This window comes from Drosophila ananassae, chromosome XL, assembly GCF_017639315.1.
Source record: "Drosophila ananassae strain 14024-0371.13 chromosome XL, ASM1763931v2, whole genome shotgun sequence".
Lineage (NCBI taxonomy): Eukaryota > Metazoa > Arthropoda > Insecta > Diptera > Drosophilidae > Drosophila > Drosophila ananassae.
The window spans coordinates 13,356,944-13,384,273 of NC_057931.1; the positions used below are offsets into that span (position 1 = coordinate 13,356,944).

General features: G+C 38.9%; 2 protein-coding genes across 4 annotated transcripts; one reads left to right on the forward strand and one right to left on the reverse strand.

Annotated features, from left to right (window-relative positions):
- Positions 1–6,245: 6,245 nt before the first annotated feature.
- LOC6503138 lies at positions 6,246–25,769 on the forward strand. Of its 3 annotated transcripts, none has more exons than XM_032453058.2 (8): positions 6,246–6,716; positions 7,788–7,899; positions 18,657–18,762; positions 22,611–22,764; positions 22,827–22,954; positions 23,016–23,163; positions 23,232–23,354; positions 23,473–25,769. In XM_032453058.2, exons 3-8 carry the CDS (start codon positions 18,685–18,687, stop codon positions 24,879–24,881), a joined length of 2,040 nt encoding a protein of 679 aa, XP_032308949.1. In that variant the 5' UTR covers positions 6,246–6,716; positions 7,788–7,899; positions 18,657–18,684; the 3' UTR covers positions 24,882–25,769. The 3 variants fall into 3 exon arrangements, with proteins under 3 accessions (XP_032308949.1, XP_001963503.1, XP_032308948.1); XM_001963467.3 differs by having other exon boundaries at positions 6,246–6,647; XM_032453057.2 differs by having other exon boundaries at positions 6,246–6,639.
- LOC6502964 (farnesol dehydrogenase) lies at positions 19,360–20,524 on the reverse strand. The gene is made up of 2 exons (XM_001963468.4): positions 19,855–20,524; positions 19,360–19,789 (listed from the first exon to the last, which is right to left on the reverse strand). Exons 1-2 carry the CDS (start codon positions 20,428–20,430, stop codon positions 19,607–19,609), a joined length of 759 nt encoding a protein of 252 aa, XP_001963504.1. The 5' UTR covers positions 20,431–20,524; the 3' UTR covers positions 19,360–19,606.
- Positions 25,770–27,330: the final 1,561 nt, after the last annotated feature.

Below are 27,330 nucleotides of genomic sequence, written 5' to 3' on the forward strand. Positions count from 1 at the left end.
CGTACACTGAGAAAACAATTTGCATAAATGTAGCTGTTTTGGCCAAGTTCCTATGGAAGAGGAGAAAGCAAACAAGAGGCATAATGAATAAGACTATGAATAATTTTGTGTTGCGATGGGAGTCGAAAAGTAAAATTTGTAAGATTTGAAGATCTTGGAACTGCTATCTGTGAGGAACATAAAAGTTATAGTTATTTTCAGTTAGTATTTTTATATTCAAAATTATAGTGTTTATGTTTTTAAACATTGAGTATTATTGGTCAGAGATCTATAGTCTTAAGTTATAGTAATATTAAAGTTAAATAAGCATCCACCTCCTCTAGTGGATGCCACAAATGAAGCCCTGAAGATGCCATTAGTATTCTGGACTTGATTCGGGGTCGCCGGCTCTCGGCTTCAGGTGACAAATGACTGCCAATGGACAGCACGAGCTGACACCTGACAGAGTACAGTGTAGAGTGTGGAGTCTACCTGTATGTGCCACCAACCGACCCACTAACCCATAATGGCCGCAAATTAGCATCGACATTAGCTCGACAACAATAAAAAATAAAAAAAAAAATAAAAAAATTGAGAAAAAAAACACATATCTAAAGAAGTAATAGCAACAACACTTGCGATGCTGGGTAATGATGCTGGCGGTGACAATGGAGGTCTCTTTAAGCCCGGAGACGGCTCCATCAGAGCTCCATTGGCTTCTGGGTCAGGGAGACGACAGGTGGGAAGAATCCGCATTTACATACGAGAAGGTGCTGCCAGACAATGTGCCGCGAAACTAAATGAATCCAAAGGCCGGCCAGACAATCGGGGCACTGACACGCCCCAATGGAGCACCACCTGGAGCGGCAGGCCTGGAAGAGGTGGCCACCTCGGAAATGGGAAAAGGAGTTAAGTAGATCTACTTAGTTGGTGAGTGGGGCGGGGAGTCATGGCGGGGACTACTGCGAAGAATCTGAGGCATATATAGAACACTGAAAAAAAATCAATATTTATCTTTTTCAGAGGCTGTTTTTTAATTTTTATTATTTTATTATTGGACTTTTTTTCTATTAACATAATAATTATAATTATTCCCTAAAGCGTTATCCATTTGATCCATTTATACAGAGTCTGGTCCTACTATTTTCTATTTAACCTAAACATTTGTAATTATTATTTATATTTTATATTATATTAATGTGTGTAATATTTAAATATATTTATTACTACATTCAAAATAGTTTATTAATGTTAAAAAATAAATGTAAAAATATATGGAATAAATACATTAATAAATAAATCTCTATAATAACTACATATATTATTAATCCTTCACCATACAAATGTTGTACAGTATAGTATTTTTTTCAGTGTACTTTAAATAGAAGCAAGTGCGCTGAGGAATTGCAATGATGACAGGCTAGGAGGGCAGGGAGAGGTGTAAGGTGGGTTGGGGAGAGGAGAGGAGGAGGGTAGCGTGGAAGGGGCGACTAAAGTGTGCCGATGGCAATGGCTGTCTAGGAAACAGGTGACGGCAATGGCTTAAAAGCCAGGCAGAGCTCTTCCCAACCAACACACCAACAGCCACTGATGATGCCAAATTCAAAAAAGTGGACTGCGCATGCGTGGAATGGGAATGAGAACGAGAACGAAGAACGACGAACAGAGAACTGACAACTGACAACTGAGAATTGGAGAATTGGAGAATCGGCGAAGAAGAATCGGAAAGAAAGAATCCCAGTTGGAGCAACTTTGTTGCCCTGGCATCCATGTTGAGGTAATGAAGCGAGTGAGAGGCCGAGGATCCGATTCGATCAGGACGACGCCCGCCAACTCAAACGTTATTTAATCACAGTCCCAATGGCCTCTCCAGAAAAAAAAGAAGCAAACTGCAACTGCAACTGCAACAGCAACAGCGGCAGCAACAGGTGCTGCAGCGGTAAGGCATCCCAAGGACTGCAACAAAAGTCTTCCAGTTGGGTTTCCAAAAATTAAACATACCCGGGAATGAGAATATCTTAAAATTTGGCGAAGAAAATTAATCTCACAATCAGTCTTGGAGTAACTTGGCAACAGGTATTATTATATATAATGAGATATGGAAACCCTAAATCCGACAGGTTAGCATAGTATTTTATTGTCCTGTAAGTGAACAGAAAAAAACAAAAACATTTAACACCCAAAAATAGGTCATGGGGCGTATGCGTAATATTTGCATAAATCACATTAAGTATACGCACTGAGACTTTATTATTTTCAAGGAATTAGCTATAGCTCCAGGAATCAGCCATAGATCAGTTGATACTTGGTAAATACTTATAAAGTATTATATTTATTTATTTATGTCAGCTTTTTTACACATTTGTCCAAAATGTTTTTAAAAGATTTTATGATTTTTGACGAAAAATAAAACGATAACTTTTATGGAATGTTTTTTTTTATCCTTGAATATAGATCAACGAGTGTTGTACCTCGTTTTCCAATCAGTTTCATAAAATCAGTTCAATAATTTAAATATTCACTAAAAAGTGTATGAATAGGTCGTATTTTGATTAAAAGAGCTCTTAACTTGGTAAACAAAATTTTTGTTGTGCCGAAACAGTCATTACTCGGTTAATACTTGGCTGGTTACCGAATGGTACACCTTTCCGATCTTAGATCCTCGAGTACTATCATTTCCCATACAAAACTAGTAATCGAAAATTCATCACAATTTTAAATAAAAATGTAAAGGAGAAAAATTGAAGGGTATTGAAATCCTTATTCATAAATTATATATAATTTTATTTTCATAATTTTAATAACTTATTCGTTATTAAAAATCGACTAAAAAATTGAGTAAAATGTGTGTGAAGAAGTTTGAAAATAACTTTGTATGTAAATCGAATCGAGAGTCATTTATAGTAGTATCCCAAGAAGATATTTTGGATCCCTCGAAAATTTGTCAATGCAACGTATTAGGTAATTTATAATAAATATTTATCATTTTAGACATATGTATTTATAGAAATAGGAAAGTTTAAATGACTGGTAGGCTTGTATGACTTGTAAGTGCTGATGTGATTTTTACTCCACATTATGTCTAATAATCGACTCTGTGTGTAATTGCCTTGGAAAGAGCCTACCTCGTGAGCTGGAATAGAGGGTATTAAAAATAAAACTCGATGTGGAAGAGGCAGTGGCAGGGGGCAGGGAGAAGCGGCAGTGGCGTGTGGAGTATGCAGGCGCGACGGCCAATCAATTCTCAGAAATGAAAACGCCGTCTTCGGTGGGTATTACCGTTGCTGTTGTTCTGCTTCTGGTGCTGATTCTTCTGCTGATTCTTCTGTCGCTGGCTGGCTGGATGGCCGGCTCTTCCCATTTCACCGGGCTTGTTGTTGGCACAATTGTGCGAGGCTACAGAGCCACAGCTACAGCTACAGCTACAGCTACAGAGCCACATAAACAGAAAAGAATGCGAAGAAATGCAAAATGCAAACACCACGAACCACAACACAACCACTTTCCAAATGCATTCATGATGTTTACCGTTTAAATGCGCCCAGTTGTTGTTGTTTTTGTTGTTGTTGCTGTTGCTGTTTCTGTTACCTGTTAAAAAGAGATGGCTAGATGCGGGCCTAAAAGAGATGGAGCATCAGCAGCAGCCTCTCTAACAACAAATGAGGAGAAAAGACGGCATGGAAACCGTTGCACCACAGTCTGTGAATTTTTTTTTTATGTTCTTTTTCATTTCAAGATGTGGTTCTCTTGCCAATTCCGATTTAAGATTTTTTTCTCTTCATTTTTTGTGTTTTTTTTTTGAGCGGCCAAGGAAACGGAAATTTTTGTTTATTGCTCAAATCGGTTTTGATCAACTTCTGTTCCCATCTTGATTAGTTGTCAACGACGAGTCGGAAAGTTTGAAACTGTTTAACCGTTATAACCGTGCGATTGCGATTGCGATGTCGATTAGAGATAGGAGAGATGGTAGATGCTAGAGAGTGGGAAATGGCGGAATTTGACGGGGCATCGGCGGGGATAGCGATGGGTTTCCCAGCCCAAAAACTAAACTTGGCCAACTGATTTATGCACCTGGCCCACCTGCCAGGCAGCCAGAATCTCTTCCAGCCTGTCTGCGCTTCTTTTTACGAGCTTGCTGCGGCGGCGGTGGGCAGAAGAATGGGGGTATATTGGGGCGGCAATTGCTGCGCTTCTTCCATCCATCCAGCATTTTATTACATTCTGGTATTTCGCTATGAAAATACTAAAACCAGCTAAGGCCAAACTTGCTCCACTATTCCATACCATAAGCTTCCAAGTTAAATATTCTTCCTTTTCTATTTAAAATGTTTTATATTCTAAAAAGCTATTGAACTAGCTTCTAAAATTCAAACGTTAGAACTTAAGAAAATTTATGATTTAAATAATTTAAGCAATAAAAGTTATATTCAATAACTTTAGTTAAGTATTGCTTATTAATTAGTTCAGTAATATTTCGGAAAACGTTCTTTCAGGTCTTTATAATCCAAAAATAATTTTTTTTAGATTTTATTTAGAATTATATTATAAAATTTATTTTAAAACTGTATGGTTTATTAATTTGAATTTAAATTCAAATTTAAATTTTAAATCAAATTGTTAATCACAACAATTATGTAATTTATAATAAATACTACTAATTATACAAAAATACCAGATGAAACTCAAAACAAATATCAAGTATACGCAGTTTAGGATCAGATTTTTGAAGGCTGTCTTGGAAAACTATTGGATCGTAAGTAAGAAAATAATGCAGGCTTAAAAATACCCATTTTGTAAATAATAAAAAAGATAACTTATTAAGTTTAGTATTATTCATTGTGATTACCAAAACCTTTGTCAAAAGTTAAAAACTTTTATTTTCAAAGTCTCTACAAAAAAATCGACTCAACTTGTCCCACTCGAGGTGTTCAAGCCAAGAGTTCAAGTTCAAGTGCATCGGATTCGAGTCGAGCTGGCTCCGATGACTTTCCAGATCCTCCTTTCAGATCCTGCATCCTGTCGCGGACTGAGAGGGCGGCGAGTGGCTGATTTTATTGGCTGCTATACTTTTTTATTGGTCGTCTAATTGGCAACCGATTCTATGTCATTAGGCCGCTTGATTAGCGGCGCCGCAGTCGCGCCACTGCCACCAAATCAACAACAAAACCAACAATATATTACCAACAAATGCAACAACAATAACAGTAACACCAACATCAGCAACAACAACAGCAACACCAAAAACAAGATCTCCCCGCTGCTGTGCTCATTTGCGCAGCTGCCATCGCAGGTGTAGAAATTAAGTTACCTGTGGCAAGTCGCAGCTCTAATACTCTCTCTGATTGATATTACAAGCTGTTTTAAGATAAGCTTTATTTTGTTATTTTAACAATAAAATTTTAAAATATCAAAATTTTTACCACATTTTCACAATAAAATATTACGAATAATTGTGTGAGTTTTAGCTTTAGAATCTTCTTTTTATCTCTTCCAATTAAATTAAATTTTTCCACATCTTCATAATAAAGCTTTCAAGAGCTTCGAAGATTTAGAAGCGATTTTTAAAAAAAGTTATGCAAGTTGTAGAAAGTGTATACAAAGACTAGATCACTTTAAGATCTGAATTTTGAAATATTTTTGGTTTCTAAAAAATATTTAAATACTAAATTGAACTATTTATTGATTTCTATTCTATTTATATTTTTCTTAGAGATTTTTCTAAAATTCTATTTTTTTAATGGCCCACTAGAAAATAAACTAAATAAAACTATTTTTTTTTGTATTTATTAAGCCAAACCGTTAAAAGTTGTATTCGCCATTTTGTATTTTATTTAAAAATTGGCGCCATTTAAACAAAAACAGTTTATTAAAACAGTATAAATCTAATATTATTTACAAAAGCATTATTCAAAGAATTTCTACAACTAAAACTTTTAGAATTATCACGCCTTATTGTAATAAGATTTCTTATAATATTACTTTTAAGAAGAAATCGAAATACTTTGAGGTTAGGGTATAAAAAGCTCGTTGCGCAGCCGCAGTCGGCGTCGCAGTTTTCGGATTTTGAGCCGTCTGCTTGTATGCGAGTGTGTGTGTGTGAGACTGTGTGCCTCTCGCTCTGGCATGGCTTGATTTTCTTCTGCTGGCCTGGCCCCAGTCTTTTTGTGCTGCGTCTTCTGCTGCTGCTGCTGCGGCTGTGGCTGCTGTCGCCGTTGCTGCTGCTGCTGCTGCTGCTGATGTTGCTGCTACTTCTGTTCCCGACAGTTACATTACGAGGCCAAAGAAAGTATCGCCTGGCTGGGCCGCGTATTTCGCGTTCGTCGCTCGCCGAGTCCACACGTGCTGCTCTGGTCTCGAACCGCTCTGGTCAGATCGATCTTGTGCGAGAAGAACGGACAGCGGAGAGTCGCTCCGCAAGATCGTAGAACTTCCATAAACGAATCTGAGTCCGTTCGCGGTTGGAGAATCGCGATCAGAATCGTGATTCGAGTCGAGTATCTGATACCGATTCATTTTCGGCCAAGAAGAAACCAAACTCACCAGCCAACCTCAAGCAGTGCAACCTAGTGTCAGTGCATATATTTTTTTTGTTGTTGTGCTTGTTTTTGCTGCCTTTTTGCTGCCGATTACCGTTACTTGCACAAATCTCCAAATCGCAAGGTGTGCAAGTGAGTGAGAGCTATAACGAAAAGAAAGAGTTAGAGCGAGAAAAGGAGTAGAAGAGTCTTCAGAGTGAAGTGAGTGAGCCAGAAGAGTGTTCTTTAAATTCTATTTTTTTATATTTTATTTTCTTCTTAATACATATATTTCGTGTGAAACAAATAGCCACCAGCCAGGCTAAGCAGGATATGCTAGTGGAGAGCGAAGAGCGTAGAGGGGTCGCTAGAAGACTCGGCTTCAGATTCTTCGGAAGCCGATTAACCAGCTAGACAGCAAATGCAGCCGAGCATTTCATGCTTTCTAATTTTCCCAATTAGCACAAATGCGGCTGGCTTGTTGCTTCTTCGTCTTCAGCTTCAGCTTCTGCTTCTGCTTCTCAGCAGTCTTCTGTCTCAGCGTCTTGCAATCGCTGTCTTCTCCTTTGCTATCTGATTCTTTCGCTGCAGAAGAATCTCTTCTTTTTCAGCTTCTCGAGCTCAACAGCAGAATCGAAATCAAAATCAAAGCCGCTGAGTTGCATGCAACTCGACGATCCGTGTGCGGCACTTTCCAAAGTTTTTCCCACTGCCACAGAAACAAAAAAAAAGTCAAACAATCATACATAATAATAATCATAACAATCACACCACGTACACCTGTAGACTGGTGGCTGCCACACACCAAAGTGGCAACGTCATCCGGCTGGGGATGTTCGGTCGAATCATTCCCACACCCATTCCCATTTCCCAAACAGGTGCACTATTTATTGACCCAAAGACACAAAGCAACTAATCACCAATCAGTTGCCCCAAGCACGGACATCTGCACCGAGAGAAAAGAGTGTTGTATTCTAAATATTATTTTTTTACTCAAAAGACTGTCATTTTGACTGTCATTGGATTTGAAACTGAGAAGAATTGGAGGGAAAAATCAGTTTTTAATCAAATATCTTTATCTACTCCTAATTTTTCTCTGTGCATGTCAGCCTGGCCGCTAAGAACTCCAGATTTTTAGTCTATTTGCGTTACGTGTTAGACAGACGGTTCCGATTTCACTTTGGATCTCCTACCCTTCTCCGGCAAAGAATCTCCTCCTATTTGAAAAATATACACATATTTTTTTGTTTTTGTGCCTTTCTCACACATTTTAATTGCATTTGCAAAATACAGCCGGAATTTCAAAGTCACTGGAATACGGAAAACTAAGGAATTCCACAGAGTGTGCTACGGAAACTAAAGATACGCATTATATTGCGTATTGAACTTGAGAAGATTTGATTCGGTGAGTATTACAATACATATTATTACTGATATTATGATATTATAACTGAATTTTTAAAGTTTTCTTAATATAAGACCAGATATTATAAGACTTTTTTCATTAAATGGTTGGTAAATATTGAAATTATTTGATTATAATGGGTTATAATGGATACCAATGACAGTAGTTAAGATCCATATTATAAGACATTTTTGTATTAAAATGTTGGTCAATATTGAAATTATTTGACACTAATAGATTGTTAGATGGTATTTTGATGAAATACTACCAAGTTTTAGATCTTAAGAGGTGATTTTTAGGTAGATTTTATAGGAAAGAATCAATATGATAAAACATTTTTTTATAAAATCTATGGCAAATATAGAAAATATATGAATATAATACCTTATAATGATAATTATAACGAAATACTACAAAGTTGAAATGTTTTCAGACATTTAGACCAGGTTTTTGTAAAAGATACTATAGAAAAGAACCATTATTACAACACATTTTTGATTTAAATACTTATTATTTATAGAAAATGCCCCTATTTAATACCTTATAATGATAAATTATAACGAAATACTACCAATTAAAGGTTTTCATCTTCTGAGAGCAGATTTTTAGAGCAGACATTATAGGCCGGAACCCAATTACTCGCCCAGTCTGGCTAACCGACTTATCGACTTATTAATTAAGCCCGAACGAAAGATGTTTTGTGGACAGATAACACGGGGATAACATCCCGAAAAAAACAAGTTTATTAACATACGGTTTTGACACCTTTCCCGACGACCGACACCACATTGCCACATTCTGCCGCTGCCGCTGCCGCTGCCCAAGAGATCTTGTGGCAATCCCTCATTCGGACAGATTACACACAGAGTTATGACAACTCTCATCATTCGGGTAGTGGGGTTAGAGAGGCATCATTAGTCTGCGAATGGATACAGCTACACAAGATGGAGATAAATAGAACACGAGGTACGAGTGTATCTGCTAGATACACAAGTATCTGCAGACAAGTGAGTGGTAAGAGCGGTGCTAATGCATCTGATCCGTTTTGGAGCGCATTAAATGCACCGTTAACTACTTCGAATTCTAATTAAGCCAATGCGACAATCCAAAGCACGCCAATGTGGCAGTGGCAGTGGCTCTTGTTGCACTTGTGGCAGTGGCACAATGAACTCAATTCTTGCCACACAAAACGGAGCCAGATTGGCAGAAGCGAACAAACACGCGACTTGGCCATAAATGCGACTTGTTGCCAAGTTTTCAACCTGCAAGTTGGAGGTTGCCCCAGCAATGCCAGGTTGCAAGTCCAGGTTGCCAGCTACCAGGTTGCAAGTTTCTGCTAAAAAGAGCGTAGATCAACTATCTCTGTCTCTGTGGCCAGATACTGGACTCTTTTTCGGACCCTTGACTCAAGGTCTCTTTCACATTTCTTGGCCGGATTCATTTGGAATTCATTCATTGTTTGGCCTAAACCTCCCCCCTGTCCCCCCACCCCCTGTCCCCCTCTCTGATACCCGATGATGACGCATAATTTATGATCGACCCAGTAAATTCTATTCCCAGTGCTGTCTCTCGTTCCCCGAAACAGACTCACGGATACAACGGAGCTCAGGCTGGTCAGCCAGCCGCTCAGATACATAGATACTCAGATACTCGGTTACAGATACTGATGTGTGCAGGTACAGCTTCAGATACATGAACAAATATGCAGATGCCAGCCAGTCTTCTCTTACCTTTCCCATTCTTTCTTATTCATTCGGCAGAATGTTAATTTCGTATTCAGCCATCAAAGCCGACCCATCAAAGATACTCAAACTCAACCTGAAAGATACACTCTGCCGGCGTCTCGGCGTCTAACTGTTCTTTGCCTTTCTACAAACACATTCCAATAATGAAATGGAAACTTTTCGTGGCACATTTCGAGACTAGAGTGCATTCATGCCCCCTCCTCCTCTCCGCCCAGCCTCCAGAAAAGTGAGAGTCCGGATGGATGAGGCCAGCAGGCCCATCAAAATCACGGCTTATGGCTTATTAGATTTGGCTTATTGTTCTTCCCAGTTTTTGTTTGTTTCTTTGGAAGATGCCTGTTTGTGGAAAGTTTTCGAATTTAATTGGAATTAATATTTCAGTTCCGTTTAGGGTTTTATGGATTTTTATAATCAGGTGCTAGTGGGATTATAATTATTAATGGATTTAGTGGGTTTTCGATTAAATTATTAAATATAATTAAGTTGAAGATTGCTTGTTACTATTTTTTATTTTTTAAATGTTTTATATAGCTCCTTAAATATTTAGACTTTTTCCTATTTTTGTCAGGACCTTAATAAAATACAATAAACATTAACAATTGATAGGCTTTTAAAAAAAATATATATATTTTGAAAAAGAAATAATTAATTTTTTGCTGAAATATTAATAAGCTACTAATAGTAGTAGATAATAGTAGTAGTAACATAGTAGTATATAGTAGATAATAAAAGAAACTATTATAAAGATTATTATTTTCCATTCCTTTATTTTAAGGCTACTTTAAGGACTAAAGGATAAGAATTCCTTGCAATAATTGATTCTTTTTTTAGGGCTTTTCAAATTATTTGAAATCTTCCTAATAAATATCTGGTATCTTTTCAATATCTGGTATTATTCTTCGTAATTTGGTATTACATAATCTGTTAATAATCCAACAAATTAAACTAACATACTTTCTCAAGATAATCAAATAAAAATCTTATAGATAATATATCCATTTGTTTTTTAGGATTTCTAAAAATATTCCCTAAAAATACTAAACCTTTTCTTTAGAATTTTCTTTTCTGAAAACCTCTTAGAAATACCAGATTTTCCACAGTGCTTTTCAATTCAAGTATCAAGTCTCAGAGTTTGCTTAGAAAGCATAATGTTTTCCTCAAGTTTTCCAAACTCAAGGCATCTCCAGACTGAATGAGCGCTGAATGGGATGACCGGAGGGCATGTAGCATGTGGCATGTGGCATATCAAGAGCGACTCGAGCACTCTGTGGCATAAACATGCCCAATAAAGTTGTTGGCTCTTCCGAGTCGGAGCTGTGCCTCCGTTGATAAGCAGCCAGCTGCCTCCCAGCCTCCCAGCCTCCCAGCCAGCCATCCTCCCGCCCGGACTGGACTTGTCCCAATCCCATCCGAAACATCACTCCATCCAATCTGAGCATTGTTTGCACTTGACGCTGGCAGCTCCACTCGGAGACCCAGAGACTCCAACTCCCAGATTCCCACAGTTCCACAGTCCCAGAATCCCAGACTAACAGACTGGCAGACAAAGAAAAGCTATGCCAGTGGGTGGCTGGATGGCTGGTTGGCTGGGTGACGACTATTCCCAGGCCCTTTGGCCCAAATTTGAATGGCCAAAATGCATACATATATGTATATAGTAGAGCCATAGAGCCGTGTAGCCGGGGAAATGGAGTCAGGGGCCATTTGACACGTTCTCGGTCTTTGCCAAAACGCCATTTGAACGTTTCCAGCGAACAGAATGCCAGTTGACAACTGCAACTGCCGCAACAACTGGGAAACGATGTCATCGTTGTCTGCATATTCTGACTATTCTGCCGCCCCATCGTGCCACCATGCCACCATGCCACCATGCCACACACTCTTTTTTGTGGCTTTGTGGCATTCAAAACCAGCCTCGATGAGTGTCTGAAAATTTAAAATTTGCAACGCCAGGCCAGACAAATTGCTCTTGACTTTCAGGTTATTCGAAAAACTCAAAAGTTAATCACTGCAGTTTACAGATTTTTGATTGGCGGCTCTTGGGATTTGAACAATGGAATATTACAGCAATTTCGCAGTTTAGATGTCCCGGGGTTCAAGATGTCTTACAGACAGAGGTTAACCAGGACTTGCAGATGATTTCTGTGGGAAGTCTATCTATTTTGAGGTATTTTTGAGGTTTAGATTTAAGAAAGTGTGGGTTGGAGATTAAAGATTCATAATATTTAATCTTCGATTAACTTTTTAGGCTATGCTTTGAAATGTTTTCAAACTAACTCGAAAGAGTACAATTCCCAAAGAACTTTTAATAACTTTTTAATAAAAAATAAATGTTTTGGTGACGAAGAAAATCGAAGAGATTTTTCTTTTAAAATACTTTTATTTAAATTATTTCAAAACAAAATAAAGTATTTAATAAAATTACATAAAATCTTTCTATACTTTTAAAAATAAAATTCAAGGAATGAATAATACTAGTAACTTGATTTTTCTGTGACGAAAACATCAAGAAGAGTTTCCCGAATAGAATACTTTTATTTTAAATATTTCAAAATTAACTAAAATATTTAATACAAGTCCATAAAATTCTGTTATAAACTCGCTATACTTTTGAAAAACAATGTGTAAAAGTTATTAATTAAACTAGCATGTTTTTTTTGTGACGAAAACTTTAATTATTTTTTTACGCGATTTAAATACTATTATTAAAAATATTTCAAAACTAACTTAAATATGTAATAAAAATTTATAAAATCAGCTTCAAAACTTTCTGTATAAACAAGTAAAAGTAATTAATTTATATTTACGAGTTTTCTTTGTGACGAAAATACCAAGTTTTCATTTGGCGATTGTTAGCAAATTGAACCCAAAAACCCGAAAAAGTCCATAAAAAGTGGACAAACTTGCTGAAAGTCGGCCCAGGAGGGGGGAGGCGTGGCATCTTACGCGGGCTGGCTCGGCTAACTTGGCTAACTTGGTTCACCTGGCTAACTTGGCTGGTTTTTGTTTTTTTTTTTTTGGAACCAGTTTAATTAAAAGAAAGTGAACCATTTAAAATTGTATTTTGATTTCGGCTTTGGCTTTGACTTTGGCCTGGCTCTGGCTCTGGCTGGCTTTTCCCATAGTCGGGCATAATTATCATTATCGTGATTATTGCGCTTTTCAGTGAGATGCCCCCCTTTATAGTCCCCCCTGCCCCCTGGTAACAGTAGCTAAAAATATCTCATCAGAAAATGAGTTGAAAAGATAAACAAAAATTAAGCATGGGCTGGTGATTTACCGTTTGCTTTTCGCGTACCGTTATAGCCAAAGTGCCTATCGATTTTTTTGTTTTTTTTGTTTCGATTGGAAAGTGGTCGCCAATGGAATGGCCACTGCCACAGCCACTGGTTGTGCCACCATTTCCACCTCCATTTCCACCATCATTTCCAACTCCATTTCCACCTGCACAAGAAAAAAAGTGAAAACCAAATCCGAGGGGCTCTCAGCGATCGCCTTTTGATGCGACAATTTCTTTTCGATTTCGTTTCGATCCGAGCCTGCCTCTGCCACTGCCACAGCCACTGCCCAGTTAATCACCGGGGCATGAATGGGTCTCTCGACCTGGCCAACACGCCGCCAGTTGCGGTGATTTGTGGCTATCTGCCACAAAGAGCTGCACATAATCCCTGGCCTTACGCCTAATGTGGCTTACGAGCTCTGCATTCCAATCGCATTAAGATTCATTAATTTTTTGGTTTTTGGGGCTTTGTTGAGTAATTTTGACGACCTTTGTTTATGGCAATTTATTTTTATTGTTGATCTTTGGTTATTTATTTATTTTTAAAAGTATTTACATATATGTTTAATTTATAATACATTTCAGAATTGTTTCGGTTAATAAAAGTTTGAAACATTATTTTCACTAAATTTGTTCTCTATTACTCTTACAAAAATCCTACAAATGTGTTAACATATGTATTCTTAAACATAAAACTCATAAACTATACAAACTATTAAATATTTTCCTTGAATTATTAGTTAAAGTCCTAAGAATCATAGAGGTTTATAAAACAGAAACTAAATTACAACAAGTTAACTAACTAATTAATTACAAGTTAACTAAATTACAAGCAAGGGAGCATTTTAAATCAAAATGTTTTAAATATATTTTTAGAAATATCTAACAAGATACCTTAAATAGTTAATGTAAAATAAATACAAATTTTATTTCATAATTCTTAACGATATTATATTTCTGATATTATTGCTATAAAGTTATTATAGACTTCCTATAGACCTACTCTTCTAGGCTTGGAAAAAGAAGGTAGAAGTGCTCTAAACGTGATTAATAAAATATAGAATTTAGTAGTTCTGAAACTTTCTTCTATTAGAAACTAAAACAGTCTGAAAAAGGAGCTAAAGGCTATGTCGGGACTAAAATAGATTAAAATTTAATATTTTTACAAAATACTTTGCAAGAAATTATTTAAAAATAATAAACAATAGAAATAGTTCAGTAATAGCTTAATATTATTATAATAAATATATTATTAAATAGCTTAACTATAATTAAAAGATTTATTTTAATATTTATTTAAAGATTTTAATAATTAAATAAAATTAAATTAAATAAAAACATTCTCCTGAAGATTTCATAAGCAATTTTTCCATGTGGAATGGACTTCTTTCCAAAAGAATATAATTTACTCCTATAATCCTATTATTTTTATTATTTTTTTTTAATCTTATTTTATTGATAAAAGAAAAGTGGCTCGAAAATATTTAATTGATTTTGAGAAATAAATGAGAAGCGTTTATCTGGGGGATGTAGAGACGTGGGGCTGTTGCAAGATCTGGGGATGGGAGATGTTGCAAGGCAATGGAGCACCTGGCGGAGCGTGTCGTGGTAACTTCTACTCTTCCGCTCTTCCGCAGGTGAGGCACTGTTAATTGCGGCGGCACAAGCTGAAGCACCAGCTGGGGCAGAAGCAGAAGCACGAGCAGAGCAGCGAAAAGGCAGAGAAGGCTTCATTAATTAAGCGGCAGTAGAGCGTGTTGCACGCGGTTAGTGGCGCGGTGTGTGGCACTTTCTTTGGCTTAGTTAGCTTTTCGGGGTTTGGGATCTTAATTGGAGATACTAGACACTGCACAGATGCTACATGTGCTGTAAAGTATATGCTATATTTTATAGTTGTGGCATGCCACATGAGCTGCAGTTACAGTTAGTGGCGGTCGGTCGCTCGGTCGGTTGGTCGGTCGGTCTAGTCGCCGTCTGTCTTGGCCAAGTTTTCACTCTTTTTTGGCTCTATGGAGCCAGATGGGGTGGGGTGGGGAGAAATTAATTGGCTCCGAATTAAAAACAAATAAGCATATCAGCCGTTTACCGTTCACCGTTTACTGTTTGTTTGGCTATTGATGTTCGTTTTTTACTTTTGTTTCTTAGCCTTTTTTTATTTTTTTTGTTTTTGGCTTTTTCGGTTTTCATTTGTTTTTTAATTTACAGTTCTGCGAGAAGAGATTCTCCGCTGACCGCATTTTTTCGCTTGAATTGTCGAATAAAAAAATAAAACAATAAAAAGCAGGCAAAAAAAAAGAATAATATAAAAAAAGCTAAATAAAAAAGAGGCTTTGTTGTCGAGATCTACCTACAATCGGCAACCGACAACCGACAACCGACAATCGACAATCGACAATCGGCAGTTTCGATTTCATTTTCACCTGTTGGAGCGCCCGAGAGCCCACCTGAGTAAAAGTGGCATACAAATCGGGCAATAAAGCCCACAAATCAGATTTTTATTATTACTCCTCTATGGCATGGACCGACCTGCTTGACTGACTGACTGCCAGACTGACTGATTGATTGATTGATGGCCGGCGTCTCTTTAATTGCTCGCAAGGGAAAGTACCGCCGCAGTTACTCACCCAACCTCCGCCCAAAGTGCCGTGCAAATATTTATCCAATTTATTCGGCCCGAATCGCTCCAAGAATCAAATAAATTGGAAAGTCTGTGGAGAAACTTTTCATTCAGCTTCTCGGGGGCTTCTCGGGTATTTTTCAATTATATGTATGAGTTATAAAGCTATCAGCTCAGGTGATATGCTTCAAAATTGGCAATTATTTGTTGAATTGGGCTGAAATGTTGTTGGGTTCTAATAAACATTATTTATAAACGTTTTTAATTACTAATTAATAAAAAACTTATTTCAATGCAAAGGTTTTGAATTAGTGAAAGAGCCATAGTCTTTATAATCCTGTAGAAATGTATAAGTAAAATTAATAATACTAAAATCATTTTTTATAAATCAAAGCTTTATTAAAAAAAATCAAAGTTACTAAACTTTAAACACTTTAAACTTTCTAATTTTTGTTGAAAAAAAACCATTTTAAAGCTATTTTTATTTTAAAATTGTGGGGCTTTTTCCTTAAATATTTTAATTTTAAAGCCAAAAATAAAATCTAAACTTATACCAATAGGTCTTTAATATTTTCTTTTAAAGACTATCTTCAAACTAAAAATATTATCAAGTCAAATAAAATTAACTCTCAAAGTCTTTCATTTCTGCTGAAAAATTTGTATTTTCCTTGTTTGTAATAATAATTTTTTATTCTAATAATAAATATAATAATTATATTAGTAATTAGATACGAATTAAACAGAATAAATAAAGAAAAACATAATAAAAATTTATATGTTATTAAAATTAACAAAACAACCAAATATAATAATTATAATCGATCAAAAATATTTATTTGTATAATTTCTCTATAATTTTTCAAGAATTAGACTTTTTTGAGAAAATGAATAAAAAAAGGCACAATTAATTTACTAAATTTATTATATATCAACTGCGAGCATATATTATGTTTTTTTATACTATTCCCATAAAAATTATACTTAAATATTTCATTTTAATATTTAATAACACTTAATATTTAAAGAGATACGCCAGAGCTCTTTAACCTTTTTCATGAAAAAGGTCTTCAAGCTGTGATCTCTCAATTAATTCCTGCAATTTCCAAAATGCAGTTACCAGGAGACATCCTAAGAATTCTAAGAATTAGTTCCCCAGTCCCCTCAGCCAGCTCCAGTCCCCGGTGGAGTGACTCACGAGAAGCCAAAATACCAGAGTCCGGGCCATCAAGATCGGGTCCCGACATCAATATCGGGAACCTTAATTTGCGATGTCGAAATGGCGCCCCCGGGGGGTCTGTTTTGATGATTGAATGGATTCGCGAATCCATGTACTCCTGGCAAGAGTCGGTCCAGGGGGCAGGTTCATGCTGGAGTTCAGGTTCGGGTTCAGATCCAGGGAAATTGGCCGCCCGGCCGTTTATTAAATTTCAATTTGTTTATGGCTTCTTTTCGTGGCCGCACATTTGCGGCCATTTGACGGGGTCTTGCCAATTTTCGGTCAGTTTCCCCCCCGGGGGCCGATGCCGGACGACTTGGATTTCTGTTGCCAAGTACGAGGATGCATCCGGAGCTCCAGACATCCAGACATCAGGCATCGCGCTAATGACGAGCATCGACATCTTTATTACCCCAACACGGCCAGCATTAAAAAAAAAAGAGATCGCGGCCCTTAACAATTGATATTTAACATACGAATTGCTCCGGAGGACGACAACGATCCTGATGATGATGACGATGTGGCCACGCCCCCTCTGTGTTCTTGTGCCGCCCCAGGAATGGGGCAGGGATAGGGGGCAAAAATTACCGGCAAAACGAAAGAGTTGTAAGGAATTCAGGTTAAGTGCTTGCCACCAAGCACTTGCCAAAAAAAAGGTTCTCTGCCCCAAATGGGGTGTTCTGGTTCTATTGCAATTAGAACGTGTATTAAAAATTAAAAATAATAATATTATTATTATTACGCTTTATTTTATATTTTTTAATTTTTTTTTAAGTAAGAATGCTGTGAATTTTTTCTGTGAATTCTTTTTAGGTCTAAGTACCGGGTATCTTAGTAAGCTTAGTAGGAATAGCATCAGTACAAATTTATAATTTAAATAATTTAATAAATTTTATTAATACTTTAAAAAATTCTATATTAGTATTTTATTACAAACTATTTGATTTATTTTTATAACAAAGATATTCCTTAATTCATGACACTTTTCATATCACTAACTTTTGGAACTCAATTCCAATTCAATATAGTTCAATTCTTTCTAGTTATTTCTATTTAAAAATAAAGCTCTTCTGGTTAATAATTTTAAGTTTGGTTCTTATAATATATTCTTTATTATTTGTCCAAGCTATATATCTATAATTTATCTTATACCTTAAAGAAGATCAAAATCAAGCTCTCTTGGTCCATAATGGATGGCTGAAAACTAAAGTTTTAAAAGCGATTTGTAATCCAATCTGTGTCGCAATAGCTTCTCTAGTCCTTAAAAGCCCCTGGCGATAGCCCATTTGGAAATGGAATCAAGATCGGGAATAAGTCCAGCGTTGATGGCAATTTGGCGCAATTTGGCGGCGGTCACGACTCTCGCTCCTTCAACCTGCTCCTTGAAGTCCCTCGGAACTCGGGTCGTGGCATTCAAATCGCCTCCAATTGTGTCAATTAGGACGGGATGGTGGCAGCCTAAAGTGTGCCTGTCCCAGCCTCGGAGTTGGGAAATCGTCATGCCACTTAGCTGGCCAAGTTAGCTGGAGTTTCTCCCGGACAGTCCTTTGTTCGAATTAGATCAATAAATAGGGAATAGAGAGAAACTAATTGAAAGCACATTGTGTCTGAAATGCAGATGTAGAATAACAGAAGCACTCTGCGGTGAAAGCAAATTAGTTTCGTCATTAAACAGTTTTCTAATTTCCGCAATAAATTAATTCAAATTGTATGAAAATAGTCCATTAGCGCCCATTGACCACCCGACCACTCTGAATAGTCATGACGCGGCAATAAGTTTCTGCAAACAAGTTAACTACAAAAAGCATTGAGGTAGTCCCCTTAATAATACCTCTATTATACCCCCGTACTTTCCCACCCAATCTAATCTATATATTTTGTTATCTTTTTTAATTTCAGTTTCGATTGCCACTTCCACAGAACCAATATGTGGAGTCCACAGAAGGGCCCTACACGACTGTGGGACCTTAGGTTTAGTAGCTGTATATTTATCTTACACCTAATGGTAAGTGGTCTATTTCAGCTTTCTTATCTGTCATGGGACTTTCGAAGTGATTTACGATAAGATTAGATAGAACATCAATTTTTAAAGACAATGGCGTTCAATAAAAGGGTTACAAATGTCATCTAGAGGTTCTCTGCACCTGACTGGAAAGTTATCGATAGGATCGAGGATCTCGAAGTTGGGATCTAAAGGTTAGGTTAGATTATCGGTAAGGTTAGACGCATAGAGCATCAATTTTTAAAAGCAATAGTGTTCAATAAAAAGGTTAAAAAAGTTACAATGATGCTATAGAAATTCTTATTAAAGATCTGGGGTTCTCTAGAAGATCTCTCCAACTGGCTTTATCGATAGGAAAAAGGATCTCGGAGGTAAGATCTATATTATCGATATAATTATATAGATAGGCAAACAAAATTTAAAGGCAATAGAGTTTAAGAAAGTTAAAAAGATGTTTTGCTAGATCTTGTTATAGAAGATCTTATTAAGAAAGGTAAAGATCTAAAGATCTCGCCAACTAGATTGACGGTTATCGATAGGATCAATTATCTCGGAGCTAGGATCTGGACTATCGATATAATTATATAGATAGACAACCAATTTTTAAAGGCAACAGTGTTTAATAAAAGGGTTACAAAAGTTACAAAAATGTTTTGCTAGATATTCTTGAAGAAATAGAGTTCCCTTGAGGTTCTCTCCAAGTGGCTAGTTTGTAAGATCTTATGATCTGGATTATCGATAAAATCTAGGATCTATTTTCGATAATGTTAGTCACATAGAACACCAACTTTTATAAGCGGGTTACAAGAGTTAATAAAATGTTATTCTATTAATGACCTAGGCCCTCCTAGAGGTTCTCTCCAATTGGCTTGATGGTCAGCTCATGGATCTGGACATTCGGAGGGGTCTGGATGCAATAGGTGACCGCATCGGCCACGTCCTCGGAGCGCAGCAAGGGTGGCAGCTCGGGTAGCGCCGCGACAATGGCTTTGTCAAGAATTTCCGTGTCGACGGCCCCGGGACTAATGCTCTGAAGAGAAAAAGATAGAAACTGGTCTATTTCCAGGACTCCTATTTCAGTAGTATTGCACTTACCGTGATCTTGGTCTTGGTCTTTTTGAGGAGGAACTCCTGGCGCAGGGTCTCCGTGAGAGCCGTGATGGCGTGCTTCGATGGCGAATACATGCCCAGGGTGAAGTGCGGTATTATCGGAACCCTGTGTCCTGCCACACTGTTTATGATCAGGATGTGTCCGTCGTCAACTTTACGCTCCTGGAGCGAGCGGAACGTCTCCCGGGTGCACCACGCCACGCCCAGGACGTTGGTTTCCAGGACGTCGCGCAGATCCTGGGAGTTGCCCTCGTTGGTTATGCCCACATTCGAGCGTACGATGCCAGCGTTGTTCACCAGGACATCCGCTCCGCCCAGGGTCGAGTCGATCCACTTGAAGGCATCGATCACATCCTGCTCCTTGCTGACGTCGCACTTCCGGGCATGGAAGCGCTTGGCCTGGTCCGCCGGCAGGGAGTCCTTCAGCTCCAGCAGGCGGTGCTCGCGCCGGGCCAGACCGACCACTACCATGCCCTTGGCGACCAGATCCTTGCAGCAGGCGGCTCCTATTCCGGAGCTAGCCCCCGTGACGACAGCGACGCGATTCGTCCAGCGATTCATGTTTGGTTTCAGTTGGTTTCAGTTTTGGAGGAACTCAGTGAGTTGTCGTTCTGACGGGTTCTGGTTGGGAACTGTTCCATGAGCAGCCCATCGGCCGGCTTCTATAGTTCCGCTCGGCCCCTAGAAGCTTCCATGCTCCCTCAAAGCGCTACTCTCCGGCTCTTGAGCTTCTGGCTAGATTCGAGTAACCGTGACTGTCACTATTTTTTCGAAATCATTCCGTTCCGGCGCTCTCTGCGGCATTATTTTGAGTGTAGTCCACTGCTGATTAGGCACTGAGCCCCAAATGGGAAATAACTGATAGACCTTTAAGGGAATTTGCTTCTCTTTGTCTGTTCTTTTTTTAATGGGTCATTAAATAATTAAATAATACAAGAACTCTCTTGGGTTTCATTTGGTATTTCAAAATTATTACTTGTTTTTCATTTGATAAAAGAGCTGTGATATCAGAGGTGCAAACATAATATTTTATTTATTTATTTAATAGTAAAATAATGGGAAATTATATGCCAGTTGATAGGAGAGGCAGTACCCTACAGCTCTGTAAGTTCATACATAAGTATGTATTTTAATTGAAACAGGGATAAAATAAAAAGATCGTAGAGATACTTTTCAATCCATAAAAGTATTTTAACATTTTCTTATTTTTATTTTTTTTTTTATTTTTAAATATTTTATTTAAGATTATTACGTGAATTTTAATAATATAATATATAAAAAAATATATGTTTTATATGAAAGAGGTTTTTATATCAAAGAGATACTTTTATCTTCCTATCTATCCTGAAAGCTTAGCTGCTCAGTAGCTCAACAAATAATACAATAAAATACTATAAATAATGACTTTAATATTAATAAAATTTTGTTTTAACTTTGAGTTGAATTGAGAAATTACTTAAATTAAGTAATTATTGCAATTAAATTACTTAAAGATAGGTACATAAAATTTCTATGCACACTTTTGTATTTTTTTTTGTATTTTGTGTCATGATTTTGAACATATTTTTAGAAAAACATCCAACTGTTTAATAAATGAAATTCAGATTCAGAAGAATTATAGTTAAACGGAAAAGAAAATCTAACTTCGGCCGCAGCCTTTGCAGTTTTTTTTTGTTTTTTATTTATTTTTTAATTAAAAAAAAAAAATGTTTAAATAAAGTGAATAAACATTGCTTTTTAATGGAATTCCTAAATTTTAAATATATTTTTTATAAATAATGGTTCTATACATACTCTTCTTACTTATTTTATCAAATTTATGAGGACCAACTATAGCCACCAAACATTCATTTAGAATTAAACATGAAGTATTGAGGGAAAAAATATATTAAAAATATTTCAAAGATCAAACTCCTAGGAATTATGTTTTTATTTTGGTTAAATTATGCCGCAATCACACTTAATCAAGATGTAAGGCAATCACATATCATTATCGGCAAATACCAATTACTAGACAACCAACTAACTAGAAGCAGAACCAGCAGCGCCTCCAAATTTCCAATCTCGTCTGCCCGGTCAGCGCCAGACAATGTGGCTCCGATCAGAGCACTATATGCTTGTGGAATATATATATATATATGCCTGAATAATTATGTCCACGAGGACAGGTGATCGGGAGGAGCTGGGACGGAAAATCAACTTTTACTGCGCGGCGAGGCGGTGGGGGAAAGGAAAATGCAAATTCCTTCGAGCCAGTTGGACGGCTCGCCTGATTGATGCAGCATGTGGCAAGGCCTCAGTCGCAGCCACAGCTGCAGCCTCAGCCACAGCCAGGTATGCAAATGTCAGGTGCAAGTCCACCGCCTCCTCCTCAGCTCCACCCCGAGCACTGCACACAGCGACTGCCAAACGGATGCAGGCCAAGAATTCGCTTTCCCATTTCGATTGGCCGATTGGAGGCTGGAGAGGATCGGGGGCGAGCGAGATTCGGGGGAATTAGTTAGCTGGGGGGCTTGGAGAGACCGGAGAGACTGGATTTCCGTTTCGTTTTTATTGGCAACACGTTTGTCAGGTGGCAGGAGCCAGGTGCTAGGTGGCAGGTGGCAGGTGCAACTGGAACCGTTAGAGGCCCACCCACAAGGCTGGAATTTCAGTTTTAATTTGCGGATTGGGCTTCTTATATAGATCTTCTTTTCTTAAAATTTATTATTATAAATACTTATTTTCATCTTCTATTACAGTTTAGTTTAGTCATAGCTGGTAATGAACTGTGGCCCATGGACCGGCCCGACGGGATGCCCAACATCGTTTCCCTGGAGGTGATGTGTGGCAAGGATCACATGGACGTGCACCTCACCTTTTCGAACCCGTTCGAGGGCATTGTCAGCTCCAAAGGTGGGTCTTTGCTTAAATTATTTCATCCACTAGGACTATCCTAATCGGGAATGTCTTTTCAGGACAACATAGCGATCCGCGTTGCGTTTATGTGCCGCCCTCGACGGGCAAGACGTTCTTCTCGTTCCGCATTTCGTACTCCCGGTGCGGCACTAAGCCGGATCTAAACGGACAGTTCTACGAGAATACGGTGAGTAAAAAAAAAATAATCCAAATTAGAAGAAATCGATCTAAATTCCATGTCCTGACAGGTGGTAGTGCAGTACGACAAGGACCTCTTGGAGGTGTGGGACGAGGCGAAGCGACTGCGCTGCGAGTGGTTCAACGATTACGAGAAGACCGCCTCCAAGCCACCCATGGTGATCGCCGATTTGGACGTCATCCAGCTGGACTTCCGAGGTTCGAACTGCTAAATTGAACGAAATTCATAAATTTATTCACTAAACAATTAAATTGGACTCTTCCAGGTGACAATGTGGACTGCTGGATGGAGATACAGCATGGCAAGGGACCCTGGGCACCGCCAGTGAGTGGAATTGTTCCACTAGGCTCCACCCTGACCCTCGTGGTGGCCATCAACGACTATCGTGGTAAGTCTCAAAGTATTCATTTGACATAAGATGTCACGGTCGCCATAAAAAGTCACGGTCGCCATGAAATACGAAAATAAATATTCTAACAATATTCCCTTTTTGTGATGCCTTTCAGGTGAATTCGACATGCGCGTCAAGTCCTGTGTGGCCTCGGATGGATCTGGGCATGTGATCAACCTCTCGGATGAGTTCGGGTGTGTGCTGCGTCCCAAGATGATCTCCCGCTTCCTAAAGGCCCGTGCTCCCGACGAGAGGGCCACCGTGATCACGTACGCCTTCTTCCACGCCTTCAAGTTCCCGGACGCCCTGAGTGTGCACATCAAGTGCAAGGTGGAGATCTGTCGCCACGGCTGCCTGGATCACTGCCAGAACTCGGGTGTGGCCGGAGCAGGATCCGGCGAGGGGCTGGGCCACGGACTGGGCCATGGACTGGGACTGACGAATGCCAATGAGCGCAAGGACGTCCACATATCGGATGCGATGGGCAGCAGCAGCAACGACCTCCTCCGGGACCTGGCTCTGCCACCAGGAGGCGGGCATGGAATGGGCCTGGACCACGACATCTTCTACGAGGACATCATACACGACCACAAGCAGACCCTGGGCGGCGGCATGCCAGCAGTTGGGGACTATGGCCACGAGAAGAACGGCCACCTGCAGCCCAGACCCGTGCACGAGGATCAGGAGGAGGCCGACCTCTCCGACCTCTTTGGCGACGAGGACCTGGCCGACCTGGACATGGAGGGTGGCGAGGGAGAACGCTACTTGGGCCTGAAGAAGAGTGGCAAGTTCCCGCACGGACCCCGCCAGCTGGAGGCCCAGAAGCGGATGGGAGTGCCCATGGCGGGACCTCGCTCCCTGGAGCCGCACAACCACGAAGAGGATGTCCCGCGTCCCGTCTACAGACCGCAGGCGGAGGCCCTGAAACAGCCGCGCGAAGATCACATTGACCTGGACCAGGAGGAGGAGGAGGAGGAGAAGTCCGCCAAGGATGGCAAGAATGCCAAGGAGAAGGAGGAGGATACCGAAACGAAGAAGACATCCGGAAACCAGTCCACCCACAGTCGCCGCCGTCGCTCTCTGGTCATTTCCGATCGCAAGGTGCGCAGCGCCGACGTGGGAGTCAGCGGGCTGTACGACGTCATCTCCGAGGCGGACCTGGCCTTCTCGCCGGACTCGAAGCAGGAGGCGGTGACCGTCTTCCAGGGCAAGATCAGCGAGGAGGTCGTCTACGGCATCTGCATGCCCGTGCCGGGCTTCAGCATCCTGTTCATCGTGGTCATCTCGGCGACGATTGTGTCCGCCCTGGTGGCCGGTTCCCTCTTATACCGATACCAGCTGCAGAAGGAGGCGCTCGACAAGCAGACACCCATGCCGGTGCCGGGTACCCTGGCCTCCTGGATGACCCTGCGCCTCTTCCGGCTGCGGCACATGCAACAGCAACAGCAACAGCAGCAGCAACAACAGCAGCAGCAGCAGCAACAGGTCCGGCAGTCGACTTCAGGACACGAAACGGTCCAGTGATCCTGATGATCTAGGGACATCCGAATCGTTGCCCATGTCGATGATGCCTTCCAATTATTATCTATTTATTATGATTATTGTTTTTTTTCTGGGTTGTTTGTTCAGGAGATCAGGAAGCTATCAGAGATCAGAGATCAGAGATCGGGCAACAATGCAATACTCCAACTGCTCCGAACTGCTCCCTTCAAGATTCGTTTTGGTGCTGAATGTTTTACGAATTATTAACTAATTTTTTTTTTTTGTAACCTTGTAATTTTGTAATTTTTGTTTTGGTGCATTTAGTCGTAAAATTTGCTTAAAAAGTTTAACAAACAAACAAAAAGACAAACAAAACACACAAAGAGAGAGAGACACAAATATTCGGAGCCTATCTGGCTGCCACTTTCGGTTGGAATTTGCGAGTCCTGGATCTTGTTTTAAACCTAATCTTAAATATTTTTTGAAAAACAAACTTTAACTTATTATTGGACTTAATTTTTGGACTAAATTAATTAATTCCAGACTCGCTTATCCTGGCCCGGAGTGGGGGCGGGATCAGGACCGACAAGGACGACTCCTGGCAGGTGCTCAAGGTTAGGGAGACGGATCGATTTCGATCGGCTAGGCCTAAGGGAACTTATTTATTTATACACAACAACATATATATATAAAAAGCTACATATAGCTCTATATATATATTCTATATCGTACGATGTTATTTTTAAGCAGAGCGGATTGGAAATTTCAAATTTAACTTTTTAGTAACTTGTTTTGTTTTTTTTTTTGCGTTTTTCGGCATCGAAACTTATTTAGGGGAAAATTTAGTTAAATTATACCGCATATACAATCATCTAGTAAATTTTCACAGCCACCCCACCCACCCACACTTCCTACACTCATGCCCACACACACACACACACACTATCCATTTTCCATCAAAAAATTAAAATTTAAGTGCAAATTCTGTAACTGAGACATTGAAAATTGAATAAAAACTAGTTAAGGTGAAAATAAATTGAACTGTTTTTCATTATTTCGAAAATATTGGAGGCCTAATCTAGAAATAATGCGAGATTTAAAAATAGATCTTTTGGGCCTTAGTTAGCTTTGCTTTTTAGAAGAAATATTAAATAAATAATTCTTCAAACTCCTCTAAAAATGGTAACTTCGCTCAGTTAAGATCAGGAGCGAATGATATTTCTCTAAAAACTTAATTTTTGATAATATTTCTCTTAAAACTCAAAAACTCAGGAGCCGATTCAGTTAAAGAATACAATTTCTGAATCTTATAGATACTGGAGCTTGAGCTAGGTCAGTGAAGGCACTCATGTGACTTTTTTATTCCGTGAGAACCCCAACTGACTGGGTCCGCTCACAACCTACAAGCTCTTGAGCTCTTGAGCTTCAGATTAGATTCGAGTAACCGTGACTTGGCAATATTATACCGATATGACATCGTTCTGGCACTCTCAGTAGTACTATTTTGAGTGAAATTCATTGTTGATCAGCAACTTTGCTGAGAAATACGAGAAACAAGAACTATGAGTGAGTAGACAGTTTTTTAATTGTGATTGGAGCTAATTTTAGGATAGTTTGTTTCTCTTTATCTGTTTTTTCATTGCCTCATACAGTTTAATTTTTTATTTGGTATACATTTTTATTTATGAGGGGCTGGAAACATACAACACCAGGCCACGCCCAGGACATGGGTTTCCAGAATGGCGCGCAGTTCCTCCTTCAAAATGGCGGCATTCAGCTTTAAGATGCCGGCATTGCTCACCAGGACATCCGCTCCGCCCAGGGTACAGTCGATCCATTGGAAGGCATCTATATATACTCCCGCTTAGAGCTGATAAGTGGCGGGTAATCGCTACTCGACCGAAACTCCACTTCTTAAATGGGAATAGAGACTATTGAGCATGAGACCTTACTCTTTTAATGCTCTGTCTGGGCGTAGTTTTTATTTTTGCCTAAAAGTAGGCAATACTTTAAATCAGAACATTACATCTAATTAGAATTAAAAAATTAAATGTTTAATGCTTGTTAATTAAACTATTATAAAATGTTAATTGAATAGATGTTATAAACTAATTAATTTTCAATCGATGAACAGTCTAGTTTTAAAAGTACCGCCAATTTAACCCACTTTTAGTATTTTCTTCAGAAGACAGAAGTTATTTGAATTTGGTCACACTGATCACAAAAAAGCTTTACCGAGTTTCCCGCTTTTGATCGGTACAAGAGGTACAAGGTGGTACAAGAAAAATTATATATTATGCGGGTGAGTCCTGTGATTAAGGACATGTCTCCGGAACGTGCCTGTTGTCGGCGTCTTTTGTAAGTCCATCAAAAAAATCTTTTCCATCTTTTCCATCTAAAAAATAATATTTGTAGTTAAAATTTTAAAAGAAATTAAAAGAATATTAAATGCTGGTGAGTATTGCTGATCGGTCACTCTTATTAATCATGG